General features: G+C 37.5%; 1 protein-coding gene across 1 annotated transcript; it reads right to left on the bottom strand.

Annotated features, from left to right (window-relative positions):
• Positions 1 to 287: 287 nt before the first annotated feature.
• LOC306757618 (uncharacterized protein) lies at positions 288 to 22,000 on the bottom strand. Its single transcript, XM_079242727.1, has 8 exons — positions 21,802 to 22,000; positions 10,549 to 10,605; positions 9,976 to 10,199; positions 7,707 to 7,799; positions 5,336 to 5,456; positions 5,048 to 5,100; positions 4,259 to 4,408; positions 288 to 2,104 (listed from the first exon to the last, which is right to left on the bottom strand). Exons 1-8 carry the CDS (start codon positions 21,902 to 21,904, stop codon positions 1,916 to 1,918), a joined length of 990 nt encoding a protein of 329 aa, XP_079098853.1. The 5' UTR covers positions 21,905 to 22,000; the 3' UTR covers positions 288 to 1,915.
• Between the last annotated feature and the right edge of the window lie 301 nt (positions 22,001 to 22,301).

The following is a 22,301-nucleotide window of genomic DNA, read 5'->3' as shown; positions in this document are numbered from 1 at the left end:
ATTATTAGGACATGGATATTAGTAAACAAAACTCCCATACACTCAATTGTGCATGTAACTATACTGTACATGATGTCCTCTGACGGTACAAAAACACAAGTCTGTGTATGTGAACTTTCTGCCGATAAGTTGATCTGGAGTAACATAATACATTTCATAATGTGTAAAAAAACAGCTTTTAATTACAAGCTAGAAATGACAAAGCAGATAAGATGAAGACAGTCTGCAAAGATATTGTCAACAATCCCACTTTATGAATCAGAAAGGAAGTGTATTTACATATGCAGTACATTATGAAAGAGAAGTAAAAAAAAATGATAACTCTGAAGTAAAAAATATATTTTGTATCAACAGGAGGTGAAAAATGTTGCTGTGCTGAACCAGCTGTATGCCATGTAAAGAACAATCCAAGTAATTTCTTGTTTTATTTCCTACTTTTAATTAGAAAAATCCCACTTTACTTTATTTGTTTGAATTAGATGATGCCCGCGTGCTTTTCCATTCCAATATACAGTGAAAAAGATATAATTTATTTCAAAACAGAAACAACAAACAGTACAATGATGAAAACCACGTAGCTATACAAATACACTTTGGACCTGGTCCACGTAGACTTTGACCAGAGGTCAGCTGCAGAGGTTTAGTTTTTCAGTAGGTTGAAGAAGCCCTCTGATAATTTCCACATTTTTAACATCATGGCAGGATCATTTCATTCCTGATAAAATCAAAGTTCTTGCTTCTTGATTTTTTGTTTGTTTTGTTTTTTTTAATCTGCCAGTATTCACATTTATCATGTAGTTTCAGGTTGTTTTTTTTTAATTTTTATTAAGAATGTCAACAACAATAGACATTTTTTGGTGTACAAACATATTATTTATTACATTTTGACAATTAACTATGCAAATTTAAGTCTTTGCTTCATGCACCTTTTTTACTTCACTTTTTAAGGCAACTGTGCAGACATAGAAATTCAGAGGGAAGTCAGTCACTGTCAGTCATTTTTATGCCAGTACAGAAACTCCTTTCAGCTGCCTGCTTCATTGGCTCCATTACAGCACAAATATGGATTCAAGGGGCCAGAAGCAAAATTCTTTTGCCTCAAGATTTGCTGTTGTGTACTGCTTATAGACTAAAACAAAGCCTGTCATGAGCCACACCTTTTATCCAATAACTTGTTCTGCTGTTACTTCTAGGGGTAATGTCAGATCTTTGCTGTCTTCAGGTGAACATTTTGTTCCATTCTCTACCAATTTGCTTTGAATATACGTGCTGCCACTGCTCGCATGATAGAGCTTTTAAAGGGAGGGCAGAGAGCTCTAAGAGGAGAGAAGGGTCAATTTACATGAATGCACATGAATGTGGGGCTGGTAAACATGCGGTTGGACATTAAATCAGAGGCGGTGTGTGATGCCATGCTATACACCAGATAAAATTACACCTCTAGTTCTTCATACAGTGATTTTTTTAATTCATTCAGTCTAGAAATGCTGAATATCTGCTTATTACCCCTTTAAAATAGTCATGCATTTTGTATTTCTATGTCAGGTGTCAACAATACACATTCAACATTATTTGGTGATATTGTTAGAATAAGATTGAAGTCAGAACAGCTATTCAGTCCCTACCAGTCAGAAAATCAGTCAGTCAGTCAGTCATTGTAAGCTCTTCATGGCACCAACAAAGGTTAGTGTTCCCGGACTTCACATTACAGGCACTGTAATCATTGACATCTTATTGTTGTTGTTGGCTTCATCGTTGTTGCCATTTTCCTCCAGACAGCAGAAAACCGAGGAGAGGAGCAGGAGGGGATGTGGCTTTTTTTTTTTTTAAAAATGGATTCTGCTGAACTTTGTTAAGAGGCAACAGAAGGGTTAGTGGATGATCAGTAGAGCACAGTGGTTGAGGGTGTTGTCATTCACATCTCGGTGTCGGCCACTGGGCTCTGTGTGGCAGAGTGTCCATTAGTGGTGGGGGTGGGGTTGGTCCCATTTTCTGGTGGAGACTCTCCATTGACAATAGGCTTGTCAAGGGGCTCCTGGGGCAGAGGGGCCACTGACACCAGGGTGTTAGCCTGGTTCTCTTCATCCACCTGGAAAGACTCAGCCTAAGGGGAGAACACAGCAGCAGCTTTAGATCAGAGCTTATCTGGGGGGTGTTTAGCAGAAAGTGTGTAAGTGAAAATGTGTAAACAAATGCATTATTTGTAGAGTTTTATAGGCTTCAGCTGTGCGTACCAGGAACTTGTCAAGTAGGAGCTTGATAATGTTTGTATTGTAAATTTTCAGTTTGTACATTATTAAGTAAAGACACCATTAATCTTATTTGTGAAGGAAAATTCAGTGAAATGCTTTGTCTTGGTATTTAACATAACATTTGAAGCTTATGACTAAAAGCAGAAATTGTACGAGCTTATTCTGTAAACAATATTAGGGTGTGTCACCATATGAAAGGGATTTTAAAACTGACATTGCAAGCTTTAAACAACAAACTAAACCTCATGTCCTGTAGCAACAGAATGTAGGTGAAACAGCTTGAAAGGCCTAACATCTCTTTGTTTTATACAGTTGTGAAGCATCTTATCCTCCAAGCCAATAATTGTGTTGATAAGCAAGTTTTGTCCTCAAATCCATATTTAGTTTCCTTTTCTTAAAAAAAAATGCTGCCAAATTTACTTGTGAACAAGAACGTTAGGAGCAACATTTTCCCAGGTTAAGCTCATAAGGTGTTTTTGTATTTTTTAATATTTCAAAGATATGCTTGGGTATTATATTTTGTCTGATGTCTTACCCTTGTGACCATCTTCGGCTTAATCTGATTGACATGATAACAGTGGTGCATTCCAGTTTTCTGATTTTGTTCATTTACAACAGTCTTCCAGGAATTGATCCAATCTTTAATAAAAACACATTTTGATGATGGTGTTTATACCAATTTTATCATGGCTTTTGTGTTTAAATGGCAATGTACAGAATACAGAGCATCATCTGGATAATTGGCTCATGTTCTGATTCTGTCCTTTAACACCACTAAAATGTCTGATGCATCTGTAAAGTTCCCTGAGATGGTATTAATGGGAGGTGGTACTTTACAAATAAATTTAGCAGATGCTTTTCTCCAAAGCAACTTACATATAAGATTGAGAACAACATGAGCATGAAATCAAACAGTTGAGGACATCATAGGTAGGTGCTGATATAACATGTAGTGCTACAGACTTTTTTTCTCCACTCCCCACAATTTTACCTTTTACCACAATATTTGTTGCAAAGAATTGGGCCAAGTTCTTGAAATCCACTGACAAATAGAGTGAAACTAAGTGTGGAAGTGCTCGTTGAAGAGCTGACTCTTCAGCCTGCTCTTAAAAGCAGACACGGACTCTGCAGATCCGACAGAGTTTGGCAGGTTGTTCAACCATCACGGAACAACAGTGGAAAATAGTCTGGCTAGTGATTTAGACCCACATAGAGGTGATAATGCTAGGCACCTTTCACTGGTAGAGCACAATTGTCTAGAGGGAGTGTAGCTCTGGAGCAAGTAGTGAAGGTAGAAAATAGCCGTTTGAGTCATTGTTTTGTAAGTCAGACGTGAAGCTTTGAATTTGATGCATGCTGCGACTGGAGGCCAGTGAAGCGTGATTAGCAGCAGAGTAGCATGAGCTCTTTTGGGTTGGTTGAAGATCAGACATGCTGAGCTAAATTGTTTTCATTAATCTGATGTCTTCTATTTTTCCTGATGTCATCCAGTTTTTCAGACTGAAGGACCCTCAGCTATTAATCAACTGTAAGACATGAGGTTCCATTGAGACTCAGGTAAGAAACACTAGTGTGATTAGACAGCATGCATATCATCCAAAGGTGACTATGCTCGGCATACTTCATATTAGAGCTATGTATCCTTCAGCACTCTCCAGTCCACAAATGTACCTCTAAACTGGTTTGATGCTGGGGGTGGGATTGAAACAGAACTCACATTATCTTACCAAACTGTTGAAGTGATTGACAAAAAGGTCCCTCTATGTCATGAACAAGGAAGTGGTTTAGATTTGAAATGACAAAAAAAGATTATTATAATGTACAAACTTTGCAGTTTGTTGGTAGACGTAGAAATTGGAAACATGTCCAATTTGTTTAATCACCTGAAAACGTGTCAACTTAGCTACGGTTCACCGTAATTTTGTTAAAGTTTAAAGACCCGTGTGCGTGCAGACATAGTGTTGGTTAGTTTAGCAAAAACGGTGCAATATTTCTAAATGACTCACCAATCTGACTCCTTTGGAGTTCTTGTGATGCGTCTTGAAGTAATAACCAGCTGTCAGCAGCGCAGCCAGCAGCAAGCCAGCTAGCAACATAGAAACCAGCACCAACTTTGAGTTCTTCCCCCAGCGAGGAACGGCCTCCTCAACATCCGTCTGTGCCAGAGAAGAAAAACATTGATTTATACTCGAAACTCGTGTTATAGTTTTCCTAAAGTGTAGTCATTCATTCCTTGGCAATCAAAACAAAAAAAAAATGTGACTGTATCTAAAAACTTTAAATTGCTTATCAGGTCAATCAGTGATGGAGCAGAAAATTAAATGTAGATTGCGTAAAAAGGCAAATAGAGAGATGGCTGTGACAAGCACACCAGTCTGCCAAAACGAGTCACCATACTCGAAAATAATGTTTTGCAGCTGACAAGTTGATTGTTTGTGGGATTTTTCTGACAACAACTGTCTGTTTGGCAGCTTAAGGTTTTTAAGAGAGTTTATAAAGTCAGGGAGTGGTTTTCTCCTCCCAAGTGTATTTCAACTTTTAATTATTCCAACCACAAAGTTTAGCTAGCTGAGTCAAGTTAAATGATTGCTTTAGGACGTCTTGTTTTCTACAGACCTTCATGGTGAATGGCATAAATTACATCGGTGATTAAATGTGGAATTTCTTTCACCATGCCTTTGCAATGCTCAAGGGGAAGCATTTGGGGAATTGCATGACATATACATGACTCCAATATTTTTAGAAAAACTTAACATATCTCAATATGTGTGATGCATCCCAGAAATGGCACTTACCTTATCCTTTATGTTGTCATTGTTGAACTTATTTGTCATGCCTGTAACATCAGCTGCAATTGGAAAAATAAATATTATTATTTTTTCATTGTGTCTGATATTGCTGCAAGTTAGAGGTGCTACTTGAGCTCGTGCATAAAAGTATGATGTATATGTTTACCTAAGAAAGAACATTTACTTTTTTTGTTTGCTCGTTAGTGACTACAGAAGTGAATATTACATGAATGCGGTGTAACCAATAACTTTGTCTTTATTGTTAATTATTGATAACCACAGAATATAACTGACCTTCAACATATTTCCCAGACACAAGGGTTTCATCTGTATTGTCTTCCTGGTAGATCTCCAGTTTACAGTCTTCCCCGCACAACTCCCGTAGGACACTTGCAATCTTCATTTGTGTTTCTTTCTGCAAAAAATTAATATTACATAATATTAAAGAATTTATTTTGAAATAAAACGTTAAAATGTAGTTGTATTTTAAAAATAAATAAGACTGAAGCATTTTTATTCTGTTATCAAAGGCTGAATGTGAAATCCATGGCAAATCCTGGCAAATCTTAATCCCAGCATCACACTTTGTTCATTTCATGACCAGTTAAAAATCAGCAATTAGAAAATAAGCTTGTCTTTCATTATTATTTTAGAAATCTAAGTAAAAAAAAAAAACCTAAAATCTAAAAATCTAAAATCAGGCTATTTGTGTTCTTTTGATGTAAAGATTTGAGTAAATAAAAGAGAACAACAACTCAATGACAGGTCCATGTATCACTTGTTCATAAAATATTGAATTTGAAATAGAAAATCAAAATATGAATAAGCTTGTTTTTCATTATTATTTTATAAATCTGAAACAAAAAACTTAAATCCAACTGTTTTCACTTTTAATTTGAAGTTAAGATCAGAATTAAAAAAAAAAAAAAAAAAAAAAAAAGATACATGGACAGAAATTAGTTTTAATATTTGCTATATTTCTGTGAGCTGGAAGGTGCTGCAGATTCTCTTCCTGCAAACTGGCATTGTTGCCTTTGTTGTTTATATAAACAAACATTTATATAATGCAGGTATGGGAATCAAGGGCTGCTGCAACATAGGGAAATGAAGATGTCATATAAAGAGATTAATCTGTGGAATTAACAAAATATTTTTAGCACAAAAAGCTATTACTCATGCCATCCAAATTTGCCATCATCTCAGCGAGAGACTTTAGGCATATAAATGCCTTGTCACAACGGTGAACCAAGTCCATCAAGAAACAATCTATTCTCCTATTTTACAAGATCCAGACATTTTTAAAGTAAAGTATGGGGTTAAATGTAAAGTATGGGGTTTGACCCCACCCGGGTTTGAATGATACAATGATTGAATGAATGAATGATACACAGAACACACTTTAAGCATTGTCTGTAATGCTTTGCTCCTTAAATCTCATTACTTTCTTTATGTGACATCTTTAATTTATTCAAGGTTATTTCAACACTATATGCTACTTTTTTTTTTACCCTGTTGTAATTTGATCTAAACATTGGGACTTGTTATGTAGTAGGAGCTCTTGACTCCAAGTCCAGATGAGTCACAAGACCATGTTTTTATGGACCAGATTTGGTCGCCTCCAGTCCGGTGCAGAGCTGGGTGAAAAAGATCTCCAAGAACTTATTTACAAGTCCACCACCTTTTTATGTATATGTGAGGAGCTCCACATGCAGTTCATTAAATGCTTTACTCTTTACATGACAGAGAAGTCAAAGGCTGCAGACAATCCTCTGCATTTTAGTCCTCTGCCAAGAACAGCATTGATCCCCTGATTTGACTCGGGGGTTTATTTTACATCTTACTTTAGTCCTCTCTTAACCTAAAAACATCACTGCATTGCCCTCTGCTCTGGGGAAAATAACATTTCTTTAGGGGACCATGTTTTTAAACACTCAAAACGCTGCATTGTTCATGGCTGTTTATACATTGTTGTAATGTTAAATTGTGCACTTACTTCTGAGGCTATATGAGCGCTGTAGCAAACTGAAAGCACATGTAGTGGATATAGACCTCCACAAAAAAGTACTCCAGACCTCAAAGCTGCTATCATGAGATACTGAAGAATTTATCTTCCTAAACACAAACATGCTCTCTCTCAAACACGCACATACACCCACACTACTGCCTTAGGCTTTTACACATTACATATTCCACAGCAGCAGTGGGCCACCAATTGTGCTTTCCACCCGTTGCCCTCACAGTGAAATCTGTGCCCTGGGTTACGTTCAACAGAAACTTCTTGGGCTTTCCGTATAGTCTTTAAAAAGAATGGATGCACAGTCATTTATTGATTCACTGACTCGTGATGTTTACCACCTTTAAAAGGATGAAGAATTTCCTGATGAGAGACATTTAGAGAGCTGATAAACAACTTGTCATGATGAGCAAAGCTATGGACAATATTCCTTTGTATAGCAGCATGTTGTTATTTGAGTTTGTAGGAAAGAAAAATTTTACACAAGTATTTTGAACTCCAGTAGGGTGACATGCCATGCTTCTCTTTCTTTTTACTGTTTATTAAATAGTTCTCATCTTTGTACATCTCTATGATCTGCCCTAAAACATTTGATCTACATCATATAAAAGCAAAAATGTACAGATTTGATCAGACATTTTCAGTGCTTACACAGCTGGATGATGCTTTGAGTTTCAGATTGACAGCATTTCTTCCTTCCACAGCTTCTTTGCTCACGCAGACAACATCAACTCCTGCCACTGGCTGCAGAGAGAAACCAAAGCTTGTTAAGTGCCACATTAACTCCCTTCCTTACCATTAGGCTCATGATTGCCATATGCCATCAGCCAAATTGTGCAGAAGCGCTGGATTTGTGGAAGAGTGCTTTTAACAAGCTAAAGTACATACAGTGTCATGCAATGGACATTTTAATCTAAATTCTGTCTTTGGTTCCTCAATTAAAAATGTACTTTTAGATTTATGGTTTGATTGGATTTAAGACAAGGTGAGAAAAGTGAAGATATGTTTGTAAAGTTGGTGCAAAGCCAAAATTTCTTGGGTGTTTATTTTAGTTACATGCAGACCATATTGACTAATTTCTCCATGTTCATATTCAATTATGTCTGAGGATATTAAGCAGATCTGTAAGATGAGGATCAATAATGAAGAGGCCTTTCAGGCTAAGTTAGAAGTTATCTCACTTTATCTCGCTTTTCATTTATAATAATCCTTATGAGGTGATTCTGATTATGCTTTTAATAAGAGCTCTTTAGCTTAGTTGTCTCAGCTTGACCTTGTTTAACAACGACATGAATACATCCAGTGGCTGACTGGTTCAGTACACTTAGTCTGCTTATGTCCTGGACCATAGTCACCTTGTAAGTAAGTAAGCAATAAGTATTGCGCTTTGTACAGACACTAAATCACAAAGTACTTCATACCAATAAAAACATACAACATAAAGAAAAAAAAACCACAACAATACAAATACAGAACAGTGAAACCATGGAGTCTACTTGGGACTAAAATGCTCGCCTAAACAAATATCTTAAAGAGCTTTATGAAGGCATGTACTGAGTCCAGGGAGCGCAGATCCTGGGGAAGCTCATTCCAAAGATTGGGAGCGACAGCTATTAAGGATCAGTCTCTCTGAGTTTTAAAGGGGGTTTGTGGAACCATCAACAAGTTTTAAGCCGAACTGTAGGGCTTAATTAAGTCCACAATGTAACTATGGACCTGTTCATGTAGAGCTTGGAAAGTTGGCACCAAGATTTTAAACTAAATCCAACACAACTGGAAGCCAGTGAGGAGACTTCAACACTGGCATAATATGGGCTGTCCTGCTGGTTCTGGTCAAATCCTGGAAGCTGAGTTTTGGACTGACTAAAGACAAGCCAAAACTTTCTTGTTGAGGCAGGTGAAGTGGCTGTTGTAGTAGTCCAACCGCGAGGACACAAATGCATGAATGATCATCACAAGCTCCTGTTCAGACACCCTGGACCTGAGCTTAGCAATATTACGCAGCTGAAACAAGCTTTTTTAACCAACTGCCTTGAATGATGCTATAATGACACATCAGCCTCATCAGATGTTACCCCAAGATTTCTCAACTTGGCTGCCTGAGTGCCGAAATGTGTCCCTCCATGCTTATAACAATATATTAGCTACTTTTATCAGTCTGAGCTTGTGGGAGTATGTAAATGTTTAAAGGGCTCTTGTGTATCAAGCTGCCATGAGGAACAAATAGAGATGAGACACCCCCCCGCTGTGCCTCCTAACACTGGGTTACATATTGCTAGCAACTGGGCCAGGATGTGAAAGAAAATGTAGCTTGCCAGTGGAGAAGGGGGTGGTAATACATTCATAACACAAAAAAGGATATTGGAAGATCACACACATGAATAAATATGTGCATATATAAAACAAAGCCATAGCAGTTGGTGCTTTGTGCTTTTGTCTAATATCTCTTGAGTTGGTCTGCCATGCTCATATCATTTGATCCTTGTTTTTTTGTCCACATGAACAGGTTGTGATAAATGTGGCTTGTTTTGGAAAAATGAATGTGACAAATAGTGAAACATTTTTTTTTAACCTATTTTTTTGTTCTCTTCCTGTTATTACTGCTTCCCTCTCAAATGCTGTTTCATTCGAAATGCACTTCCAGTTTTTTCTGTAAGTACAGTATGAGAACAGGAATGGGGGAAAACGTGGGTTTTTTTTCTGCTGGAAATTTCAGTGTGATTTGTCTTTCACTCCCTTGAAATGAATGATGTGCATGGTGTTGTCATATTTCTGACTTCACTTATTTTATATTACCTTCAACTTATTTACCACATTCACTGTGGCACTGTAGGATATGCTAAATTGATTATTTCCTACAGGTAGAAACCTTATAAATATAAATTAATCACAGCATTGTGTTGGTTCTTGTTTATCTTACCTTTGGTATGTTGATATGGCCATCACCTCTGGGAGGAATAGGTGCTGGGGTCTCAGGTTTGTCAGTCTGCTCCTCATCTGTTGATTTAATTCCTTCATCTGCTGGATCCTGTGGAGCTGCAGGGCTACTGTTATCTGCTTCCTCTGTGGCTTTTGGTGTTGTTTGTGCAGCAGGCTCTTGAGATTTCAGAGTAGGCAATGCCTCCACTTGACCGGGCCCATTATCTGATGCCAACAGAGTTGGATGGTTAATTGATCAATTATAAACAGAAAAGGGAAATAAACTTTATATTTTAATGATCTGTTTAAAAAAATGACTCAAAGTCAGCCTTTCCTTTTCAAAAATTCTGTTACATCAGCAATAGCACATGCTCATAAGTGTATTTTTTATATGCATGTTAATGCAGTCAAATGTCTGTTTATCTTTTTTTATGTTCTCAGAAAAATGTGATTTGTAGGAGGGGGAATGTTTAAGAAGAGCTACTCAGCTGTGTTTCATGAGTAAAAATTTGATTATTTCTGCAAAAGTTACCTTTCTTCTTACCAGGGCTATTATCTGTATTAATACGCTTACCTCCACGTGGTATAGACACCATCATTGTGGTCGCTGCATTATCCTGTGCTTTGACTCCTGTTGTAAAAAAAGAAAAGCATTTTGAAATATGGGTAAACATGACACAAGGTCACATTTACCAGTGAACAAAATATGCCCACATTATCCCTGTTCAGATACACAGTCTGTGTAATGTGCTGGAGACATTATTTGCAGGTATACTTTTGAGATGCTTCCACTGTGTAGTTTGCTGCAGAATAGCAGCATTTTCCAAGTTTACTAAACTCGACTATCACCTTTTTTAGGGCTATCGCCCTAATAAATAGAAAATTGATCAAAACTGACATTCATAACTAATAGATATAATCTTGCTCAATTATGTCAATTGTTAACTAAGTAACCATATACATTTAAATTGTGTATGTTTAACTTGACTTATTTTACACTATCTTATATATCTTTTTATATTTATCTTTTATACTTTTTTTATAGTGACTTTTTAATTGAAAATATGAATATATGAATATATTTGCAACAAAAAAAAATTAGTTATCTATGAGGGCCAAAAATAAAATGATACTCAAATAATTGCTAAATAATCAGAATTGAGGTAACCTGTTCAATTAAGTATGAAATTGGATTGAAGTCATAGCACCATGCTGTAACCTTTATGTCAGGGGTGTCCAGCTCTGGTCATCAAGAGCCAAAATCCTGCAGAATTTTCATGTATCCCCGCTCCGATACACCTGAGTCAAATTAAACAGTCATTGTACTGAACTTAATCGGCTATTGGATCCATTTAATGTAAACCAGGTGTGTTGGAACTGGGATACTTTGAAAACCTGTAGAAAGTTGGTCCTTTATGCATTACTATTTCCACTTGAGCTCCTCAGTGTGGACACAACGTGATTTCTTTGTGTCCCCAGACGCTCTGCAGTGAGTGAAGGTTAGGCAACAAACAGTATAGCATGAAACAACTGAAGTTCTCAGATTCGTGGATCACATCTTGTTACAAGTTTAGAATTATATTGTATTACAGGTAAACGTACCTTGGCTCACACTCTTGATATTTTGGTTTTTAAAACTTCCTTCAGCAGTGAACTGTTTTAGCACCAAAACATTCACATGAACTTGATGGTTAAAGGACACATCTGATTCTTCATTCTTACTTAATTAATCAAATATGCTGCCACACCCTGCAGTCAAAGAAATTGATGATCTTAAGGTCATTGTTGTTATGGTGTAATTAGCACATGTTGCATGGGTTGGATTTTAAAGTCAAACCAGATGATCATGCAGTCCTCCCTCCTTCTGCAAAATAATAAGACAATTATGTCAAGGTCAAAGCATTCCCATAAAGCCATGCGTTCCCAATCTTATTACCTCTACATTTTTACAGTCATTCATTTTCTTTACTATAAGATTGAAGAAAAATTCCCTTTTGAAATCTGGACTGTTTCACTCATATTAACTGAATGGTAATGTTTAAATGGATAAAATACATTGCAGCTGAGCGATTGCTTCCAGGACAAAGGCTCAGAATATTCTGTATTGTCACAGGAAGTGTTTGACAGGAGTCATTTGACTCGGGAAGATGAGTAATATCGCACAGACTACAGAAAATGTTGCTCTTTACAAACAGCAGTTTGATTTTGTTCTCATGGAAATAATAGACATATGTCCAAAATACAAAAGGATGCAAATTTTCTCCTTCTTGCACATACTGCCTTGCTGTCTGTTGAGTGCAACTGCAGTCAAACAGAGGCAGAACTGTGACACAACCAAGTCTGTTGGATATATCATTGTGACAGATGGATGAAAAGTACAGCACAAACAGTGTGTCTACCAAGCTAGCAGGTGGGGTAGAAGTCTCCAGGGAGGTTCTATGGTATGTTTAGTGTTAGCAACTGTCCACTACAGCTGTCTGTCTCACAGTAGCTGTTCTACATTGTTCCATAGTCTACACTGATTAAAGAAAACACATAAAGGTCGATGGGCTTATGGTAAATTTGTAGGTATTACATACAGTTAAGTGTTTTCTTGTATTGTTTTTAACCAAAATTTGCAAAACGTCTTTTTAAAAATGCAGGGATCTCTGTTGCATTAAGGTGAATAATCTTTTTCACTTGCTTGTAGCAGTGCGAGAATCCTCCTGCATTGGGATATGATGAGAGTTAAGGACAGTAATGTTTTTCATTCATCCCAAAAGATAACACTGTATGCCTCTTTAACAAAAAAGGACGCCACTAAACTTCATCTTTATATTACATGGAGTCCAAGCAGAAAGCTTTAATGACATCAGACAGAAAGCTTATGTCAGTGTCAGAGGGGTTTGACTTGCAGTCACTAGTTTACTGCAAGGATCATCCACATGTAGACTACCAATTGGTGAGGGAGAACCTTTCGTCATGATGTCAGTCTTTAGACTGCTTTCCCAGCCTGTCTTCTACAGCTGCAATCCATCCTCCATCTCTGAGTGGTCTGTATGTTTATTTTACAAGAAAGGATGAGGTACAAAGTGAGTAAAATGGTCAAACATAAATTAGTTTTTCTCGTACAAATCTGACATCAAGGAGTGCCATTGCCATGGCTAAAATGTGTTTTTTTCTGCACTGTAATCTGTCAGCTGGAGAGTTTGAGTAGATTAGAAGGGAAAACTCAGTCTGTGGTTTGTTATTTAAAATAAAAAGGCTACATTTCTACACAGTTTTTTTTTTGTGTGTGTGTGTATAGCAGTATATCTATATATGTCTGTGTATTTAAGGTTTCAGGTTGCTTCTCATGGAATATTTTGGGTGATATTGCGGTAAGAGAGTGGAAATGAGTTTGCACCGCGTTCGCAGCCACATTGACGCAGGCAGTACTTTAAGAAAACCTTAAGACTTTCCTGCATGAGGGAAGGCTTTAAGCATTACTGTAAAAATCTGTTGTTTTTCTTTTACTAGTTTTGTGCTAATGATGTCATGGGACTCCAGTGCACTTGTAAAACCAAGCTGCTGCATTTTCATAATTCAAACAGGCTTGTTTAGCCTCAGGGATATTCAAAACACAAAGCTCACTTTGTGCAACAGTGCCAAGACAGCCAGTAAACTTTGTCCATCTCCGACCAAACATCACTCATTACAAACAAACAAGCTTCTCCAACAGACCAGAAACCAGATGGAGTGAAACGTTCTGGATATAATTGCCTCTTATGATCAACATTTACAAAAAAAACTGGATCTGAGACACCAACTTTAATGTATTGTTATGACAAAACTCTTGCCAAATGACTCTGGGTCTGCTTGCTGTTAATTTTAGCCAAATTATTTATTGTTTTTAAGGTTGCTGCAGCCCAAACAATGAATTCTGTCAGCTTTAATAGTCTTAATATAAAGCATTTTTAAAGCAAGGAGTGCAAGTTATCCAACATACAGCAAGTAACTTTTGTGGTATTTCAAGGCTAGAATGTTGCCTTGACTTTTGTGTTTCTTATCAATGATAGTGTTTCTTGTCAAATCAAGCTTATTTAGCATGTTTAAAACAACAGACATTGATTAAAGTGTTGTATAATTTGAAAACAACAAAAAAAAAAAACACAGAACAGAGATATAAACTACCAGAAAAACAACATTAAGGCCTAAAAAACAAGAGACAAAACCATAAGTGTACTCTGCAGCCCCTTCTTCCTACTCTAGATCTGTAAACTTTCTGGCAGTGTGACCTCTGAACACGTCATCACTTCATTTTTCTCCACCGTTCACATTCCATCTCAAAGGTCACACAGATAAACATAATTCCTTACTGGAAATTTACAGTATTAATTAATGCAGAAATCCATATGTGCTATCTGCTGGTGTTTACAAGCCCTAAACCTAACATCAACATTATATCCCCAGAGATTTTTCTTTCATTCCTTCTTCTGTGTTTAATGATTAAAGCAGCAGATATCAGTTCTGGCATCTGCATCTTGGAATCATTGTACAAACATAACAAAGCTAACCATCCAAATCGGACCATACTCCATATATATGTTTTTTGGCGCTGGCCCTGACTTCGTAGCGCTCTCAAATATTTTCCCACCAAATTCCTTTGAATGACGGCTGCGGTCTGGATATGCTCCGCCCTGCACCCCCCATCTCCTGGGACTCTGGATGGAGGAATGTGGCAGGCTTTGGAAGAAGACAAGCCTTTGGCTCCACGCCCTTCTCCCTCCCAGGCTTTCGTCTCTCTTTACCCTCTCCCACTCACGCACAGTTAATCCAAAACATTTATCGAAGTGAAATTCAGGCTTCAGCCTTTACACCTTGTACACAATGGTGCAACAAAGAGGAACATCCTATATTTCTGCATGTTTTGCAGTTACTTTCCTGCTTTTATATTACTGAAAAGACTTAGCCTTCAACATGTTTTCTAGCCAACACTAATTAGTTAAGGTGAATTGAATCAAGTTCATTGTCAATTCAAATACCCATTTTTAATTTGGGTTTGTAAGTTTTGACACGTTTGTCTCTGTGTGGCCCTGCGATGGACCGACGAGCTGTTCAGGGTGTACCCTGCCTTGCGCCCGAAGACTGCTGGGGTAGGCTCCAGCTTCCCCGCAACCCTTCCTTGGACTAAGCAATCAGGAAAATTAATGAATGAATAAAAGAATGAAGTTTTGACACTTTCAAATAACTTTTTTGTCACCAAACGATGCTGGACCTAATTGCTGGACTGCAGTATTGATTTTAATCTCATATGAGACAATCAAGACCTGCAGAAAAAACAATCATCTGCAGCTCAGCAAGCTGGAGCTTCTGGTCTGATTCCCTCAAGTAGATGATGGGAAAGACGTTGTCTCAACTGACCCACTGCTGTTTGATCTAAATCTTTGTTCCATAGTTAGAAATGTTGAGAAACTTTACATATTTTTGAATACACAATAATTTGATTATGTTGAAGTTTTAAAGTGAATTCCAATAATGGAGTCAATGGACTTGTGGGCCATCATTTTAAATGGAGTTGGCACTTCTGCTCAGGAGGGATGGACTATAAAACTGCACTCTCTGCTTCTGTCAAGAGGAAACCTGTGCTGTGTAATTGAACATGGTGAGGTGTTAATGGTCTGAACACATTAGTGGACCACCATGTCAAAGTCCCAAGGAGTAGTGCTCCACTGACACGATTCTGGCCACATGAAGCATGTGGTAATTACCACATGGCAGTCTGTTTTGACAGAAAAACAAAACACACATTTATCTTTAATTTTCATAAATTAAATAGCAGCTTTAACCTTTTAATCTCTGACTTTGAAGGTGAGTTTTCGCATCCTAATTGTCACAAAATGCTTGTTAAATCAGGACAGAACCTGTAAATTCCAATATCAACAAAGAATATCTTCCTAAACACCCACCCTTCCAATATCATTTAATTGGGTTACATATACTGTTGGTACCATGAGTATTTCCTCCCCTGGTATTACTATATGGTTGTGTTAGTACAAAATTGAGTTTTCATTTTGTTTTGACTAACACATTCACACACAACTATAGAATCATTCTTATTTTTGTAGTGTCCTCAATGTGCTGATTGAAATATTCTCTTTGTATTTGTCTACAGGATGTGAGTGCCTCTCATAATGTTTTCACAGTGGGGGCTGTGAAAAACAGCAGCAAGTTTGGTCCCTTAAGACACTACCCTCCTCTGTGGGACTCACACTGTTTTAGCAACATCAGATCAACAGCTAAAGATATGTAAACTGCAGAAGTAAACTGTTTTCAGTATTCAGTTATTATTTTATAAAGGTAGTCGTAATAGAGCCGTTTGTGCCATGTGATACAATGTGGTTGAGACAAACTTCATATAAAAGCCGGTTTTACTGCCACCAAGTGGAACGATCATACTTATGTAGTCCATGCACATGCACCAAATTAAGCTAATATGATAAAATAGCTGTTAATCATTTCCATAAATATGTGTAGCACTGAGCATAGTGACAGAATTTCACAAAACTAATTGATGATGAATGATATTTTCTTCAATAAAAAAGTCTTTTCATTATTTAATACGCCATATCTCTTCCAAACTATACATTTTTTAAAGATCGCGCTTAGGAATGTGAGATTGCAGCATAGACGCGTAAGGTTAAACATGCTCTGCAACCCTACCCTCTTTGAAACAACAGACCACTGACCCCAGCATCTTGACCTACTCTTACCCCCCACTCCCCACCCCAACATGGCCCCCCTCTTGTCATTCCTGTCACAGCGATTAATAGCAGTACCCAGGCCATTCTTCTCTCATGGCAGGAAAAACAACAGGATCTTATGGTTTCAATCAGGCCATAAAGACAGTGTTAAATTCAACCAGAGCTGTCCAGCTGCAAAATTCACCCGACCCAACCCCGAGGCCACTGCAGCTCCTTATCGAGAGCGTGATGTCAGTTTCTAGGGACCACAATCAGGAAACATGACATCTGCTTTCAATTGTGGGCATTAAATCACTGCCCAACCCCCTCACGAGCTCCAACACACCCGTACTCACAATTGCCTACTTCAGTTTCACAGCCTTCTGCATTACCTTGTATAAGCAGTCTGGTTTGAGTGTGTGCAGGTAAACTGTAAGAAGATCCTCCTACAGAGGGAGGCAGATGTGAGCAACAATCGCTCAAAGGCTTCATTCCTGATTTTTGCCCCCCCCCCCCCCCCCCCCCCCCCCCAAAAAAAAATCAGTCAGACTATCTATTAAAAATGGGCATGTCATCAAATTACAATAGAAATTACTTACACACACATCTATGGGTGGTATTGAAAAACAGGGGGAAAAAATAGTCAAGATACACTTCTGAAACACTGATTACTTGCTTTCAGAGTTTTTGCTTTGAGCCTTGCAATCTGATACAGAGACACTCCTTTTTCCTTCCCTTCCTTTTATCTAATTTGCTGATCAGCATGCGTGCCAGCGTATTCTAGTTGATAAAGTAGCTTTTTCACTGGGTCATGTGAATGCTTACTATGGTTGAATACACACACAGAAAATAGAGTATGCAAGTAAAGAAGCTGAAAAAAATGCAAAGACACAGCTTCTATCAGTTTCAGTGAAAAACAAACCATTTTTTATTGGACGGGGTAGGAAACCCTCCCCCATGTTAAAGGAGTACTTAAAGTGAGTTTGTCTGTGTGTGTGTGTCTGTGTGTACACCAAGATGTTTACTTGCTACTGCTGTATCACTTGACACTTGAGATTTTTACTTGACACAGCTGCTTTCTTTATGAGAGGAATGAACACTGTTGTTGACATTGTTTCGTAATTCTTTGGTTCATCTGTTGCTTTACTGACTGCAGTGAAAACAATGATTTACATAATTACATGCTCTTGGGTTGGCAAGGTTAGGGAGTCTCCATTGCTTAACTAGAAAGTCTTCTCAAACCATTTCACATTGCAAACATAGCTTGAACTGTTAGGCAGAACTTGTTTGGAAAACTGTCTAAAAAGCTAAAAGTTTTTTTTGTTGTTTTTTTTTTTTTTTTGCTCCCACCACCACACCCTAACTTAACCTGCAGTCCTTCCCCATCATAACACTTTGGTATATCTAAATATATCTATATTTAATTTGAAATAAAGATTTACAGATGTTAAATTACTTAGTCAAAAGTAGCAATCAAATCTGGAAAAGTAGCAAAAAACCCTAAAAACCATTCATTCATTCATTCATTCATTCATTCATTCATTCTCTATATTGCTTAGAATAATTCAGGGCTGTGGGGATAGCAGGGTGTTTCCCATCACTTAAAATGCCCATATATATGTTAACTAAGCATGTGTTAAATGTCCACTATGTCATAAACTGTTCACAAGCAATCTCTGTCATGTCCTGACTTCTTCAAGTGTTAATACTCTCAAAATTTTATATTCTGGTAACAATGTTTGATGCAGAACATGAGTATATGCATAAATTAATATAAATATGCATTTAAGAATAAATAAACACATATAACAATAAAATAAAGACAATTGCAAAGAAAGTCTTTTTAATATATAATAGGCTACTATATATATGAAAATTCCCACTGAAAGTGCAAATGCCAGCGAAATTTGCTGCTGACTTTGTGAAGAGATTATCCAGCCATCCTACATGTTCAAATCCAGGAGGATCAGTAAATGACAAGGTGTAAAATATTAACAGTGTGGTAAGCAAGTGAGCAAGCTGATGAGAGTTGACTTGTTCTTCTAACATGTTTGTTGCTTTCCACTTACTTGTCAACATCTGGATTGAAGTATCTAAATATATGTGTTGTTGGTATTTAAAAAAAAGTAATGAAAGAGCCTCATCCACTATTCTGAAGAGGTGGCCAACAAAGCACGTCTATGCTCTGACCAGAGGCCATGACCTTTCTACTGTGAAATTGCTTCTTCAAAGGAGGATGTCCCATTGTCAGGAAAAGGGGTTCTGTATTAGTATATTTCGTCCCCAAGGGTAATATCTGGTCTTCTGTACCCACTAGAACTCAAAATTGGACCTTAAGGTAACTATGTGTATGCATTTGAGGGTTGAAAAGTTAAATTATGTTCCAATGTAGAATATGGATAATATATGTGCTACCTCTTCTACATGTTAGGGTACAATATTAGGAGATAGTCTGTGTCTGAAACAGGAAGAAAGAAAATATGGGTCATGCTTTACTCTTAAATAAAGGCTTTACAAGCCCTTATGCATTCAAAGCTCATTTTAATGTAAAGTATAGTCATGCAGACTAGAGGAGAGAAAAAAAGTTTATGTAGATTTAAATTTGGACTTTTCAAATTTGTTTTACATGTACTTTGATTTAACATAGTCTTAAATAAGTGTTTAACTTGTTTCACGTCATCCTTATTTGTATTGTCACCCTAGCTGTAGCTACAGAAGAAGAGAGGCTGTCTGCCAGTCAGAGGCTTGGTGGTTTGAGCCTAGGTTTCCTCTGACCACATGTAAAGTGTCCTTTGGTAAAGTACTAAATCCCACATTGGCTTTGATGTGTTCATTGGCATGTGAATGTACCATATAGTGGGAGACAAACATTTTCTACTTTTAAATTAGGGTGCAAGAGAATTCCCAGGGGTGTACAGCAGGTTTTTATAGAGTACAAACTTTAAGGTCACTTACTTACTTTTTGTGCAAGAGTTTGAACAATGCACCAGTTTTTGTAAGCTAGGTTGTTCATCAGTATGACTTATTTCTTTATTTTTATTACTCAATAAATCAGCCCATAGAACCCATTCAGTAACTCTTAAGGTAATAATTAAAAAAGTTATTCACATATGTAAAACAGCTGCAGCCAAGTCACACATTACAGTATGCCAGCATCACAAAATCAAGCATTGGTCAAGTCCAAACGCTCCAGGCCATAATTCCAACAGAAGCAAATACAGCTATCTTTGAAGAACCTTTTTTTCTGTTTTGATAATTTGAATTTTTGTTTTTGATTTTTTTTTTTTTTTAATCATAATAAAGCAATGGTGACAAAACTACATAGTAGCAATGGCATAAGGGGTGTTGGTTGCTAGGTAACAAAAATGTTGGATTGTGTTTTAAGGATTTCTTAACTGAGGAAATATTGGATGACCTAAGCTTAATCGGAATCCTGAAATTAGTGTGGATTTGCCTCTTTGAATCCGAATTGAGAGGGAAAAGCCTTTCTTAAACTCTCAACTTCAGAAAGGAAGTCTGTAATACACCTGGTGTTTCTGATCATGACCTTATCCTATGCTTCCACAGCACCCCTTCAGGTTGTCTTGGTAACCACTATGCTCCCTATCATCCGTGCTGCCTTTGCTTTCATCATTGATCTAAAGCCCATCTTTAATGAACATAAATAAATTCTTCCTGTAGGACTCATATGGATGTAGGACTCATATGGATTGACAACATGTTTCAGAGAGAGTGAGAGAGGTTCTAGTATATGATATCCTCTTCATAGCTTTTCATCATTTTGACACAAACATTTGGTCCAGATGGAGTCTGTCATAAGCTTGAGTTCCTTTGACTTAGTGGTGCTCATTAAGAATTTTTTTCCTCTTTTCCCAAGAGCAGAATAACAAGTTTTTCTACCTCAGAGTCACAATCTATAGGTTGAAAATATATTTACAAAGCTTCAGCCCTCAAATCAGGTGCAGCTGCTTCTCTTGGATGATGATCTCATTCCAATTGAGCTACATCTCATGAACAAGACAGAAGGATTGAATTAAGGAATCCACACTGTGATTCATTTCCAGTATTTCCAGAGAGCCTTGCAGTTGATGCATAAGCTGCAGTTCATCCTCAGAGCCTTTTTTGTTTAGTTCTTTATGTAACTTGATAATGTTGTTAATGACTCATATAAAGTGCTGTTTTGTCTATCTTTTAAATGTTTTGAGGAATCAAATGCCTTATTTTTTTTCTACATGTTTAGGCGTAAAGAGTGAAGCATTGTTGTAACACATTGGGAAACATGCTGATTCTGTTGTCTACTTAAATAGTGGCTTGAAGTTTGCCTTGAGTTATTTTAAGTCTCATTTGGCATGTGTAGTGTGGAACTTGCAGTATAATTTGACTTTGCTAACTGAATATAATTCTTTTTAAAGTGTGATTGTACTAACTCTGAAACTGCTCTCAGACACAAACATGAAGCCATCCATGCATGCCTCACATTCATTTTATGTGTACTTTAACATCGTCAGATATCCATGATGCCTCACTGCAGCAACACAGCCACATATGCATGTTAACAACCAAACTCCACACCCTTCTCTCACGCATGCTTTAAGTGGCCTCACATTGCAATCCAGCTAAATTTAAACACACACATTTCTCAAAGTCCGTGGAGATCATGGGAAACAGGTCAATAAAACAACTAACACGCAAGTAAAATTCAGAAATAAAGACTGAGCAGAAAACTGCAAGACAGTTGGCAAGATTGAATTAAAACCAATTTAAATGCATTGTTTCAATTCTTATGTTCAGAATAGAGTATAAATGACTTAACTGTGTTACCACACAGTTCAAAAACTTTCTTTAAAAAAAACCCTTTGTTTCCTAAAGTAATGCTTTCTTTTTAACACTGAAAAAACACAAACATTTTTTTTTTTTTAAATCTTCTTCTTTTAGTTGTTTTCTGCAGCAAAACAGTACACTTGCATTCCAGATATTGAAACGGTTGTAGGGTTAAAGTCTGGATTCAATGCCAACTTCTCAAACAAACACTGCTCCACCCCACCCCTGTTGGCTTTCCCTGTCCCAGTAAATGGTCATTCGATCCCTGAGAGTTGACCCTCTTTGCATCAAGTATTTTTACCTACCGTTAAAAAGCGTGGCAATGAGAAGCAAAGCGAAGGCCAACATTTTGCATGGTCTGTCTGTTCTTTGTGAAGATGCTGCCATTCTTGTCCTGTTAGAGTGCATACGAGCACGTGAGATAAAAAAAAAGGAGGGGAAAAGAAAAAGAGAAGAGAGCAAAGCTAGTCAAGGCAGAGCAGTTTAGGGTTTCCTCTTATCCAGAGCCGGACAGGGCGGATAAAGCACCACTTGTGTTCTGTCAGTTTTTATATGGCCGCCACCCCCCCCCCCCCCCCCCCCCCCCCCCCACCCCCTTCCTTCCTTAATAAGGCCCAGCCCTACACCCCGTATTCCAGTGGTTACTTTAACTCTTCCTCTGAGCCCCCACCCCTCTTGAAGGAGAAGCAAGGCAGATGGAGGGGAAAAGGATAATGGGGTCTTTTTTGGGAAGTTCTCCATGGAAAAGAAATAACCATAAATTCTTCAAATACCACTCAAGGTCTGAATCTATATGCAAGTAGAT

This window comes from Telmatherina bonti (assembly GCF_933228915.1).
Source record: "Telmatherina bonti genome assembly, chromosome: 6".
NCBI classification, from domain to species: domain Eukaryota; kingdom Metazoa; phylum Chordata; class Actinopteri; order Atheriniformes; family Telmatherinidae; genus Telmatherina; species Telmatherina bonti.
Note: the sequence above shows the minus strand (reverse complement) of the source record. Positions and strands in the feature narration are given on the sequence as shown.

Excerpts from the sequence above, each read along its gene's own strand:
- LOC306757618 (XM_079242727.1), bottom strand. The coding sequence starts at position 21,904 with ATGCACTCTAACAGGACAAGAATGGCAGCATCTTCACAAAGAACAGAC. Across the intron at positions 5,457-7,706 it reads TCAAAGCATCATCCAGCTGT|AAAGAAACACAAATGAAGAT; the intron begins GTAAGCACTGAA and ends AATTTTTTGCAG. Across the intron at positions 4,409-5,047 it reads ATGACAACATAAAGGATAAG|ACGGATGTTGAGGAGGCCGT; the intron begins GTAAGTGCCATT and ends TCTCTGGCACAG.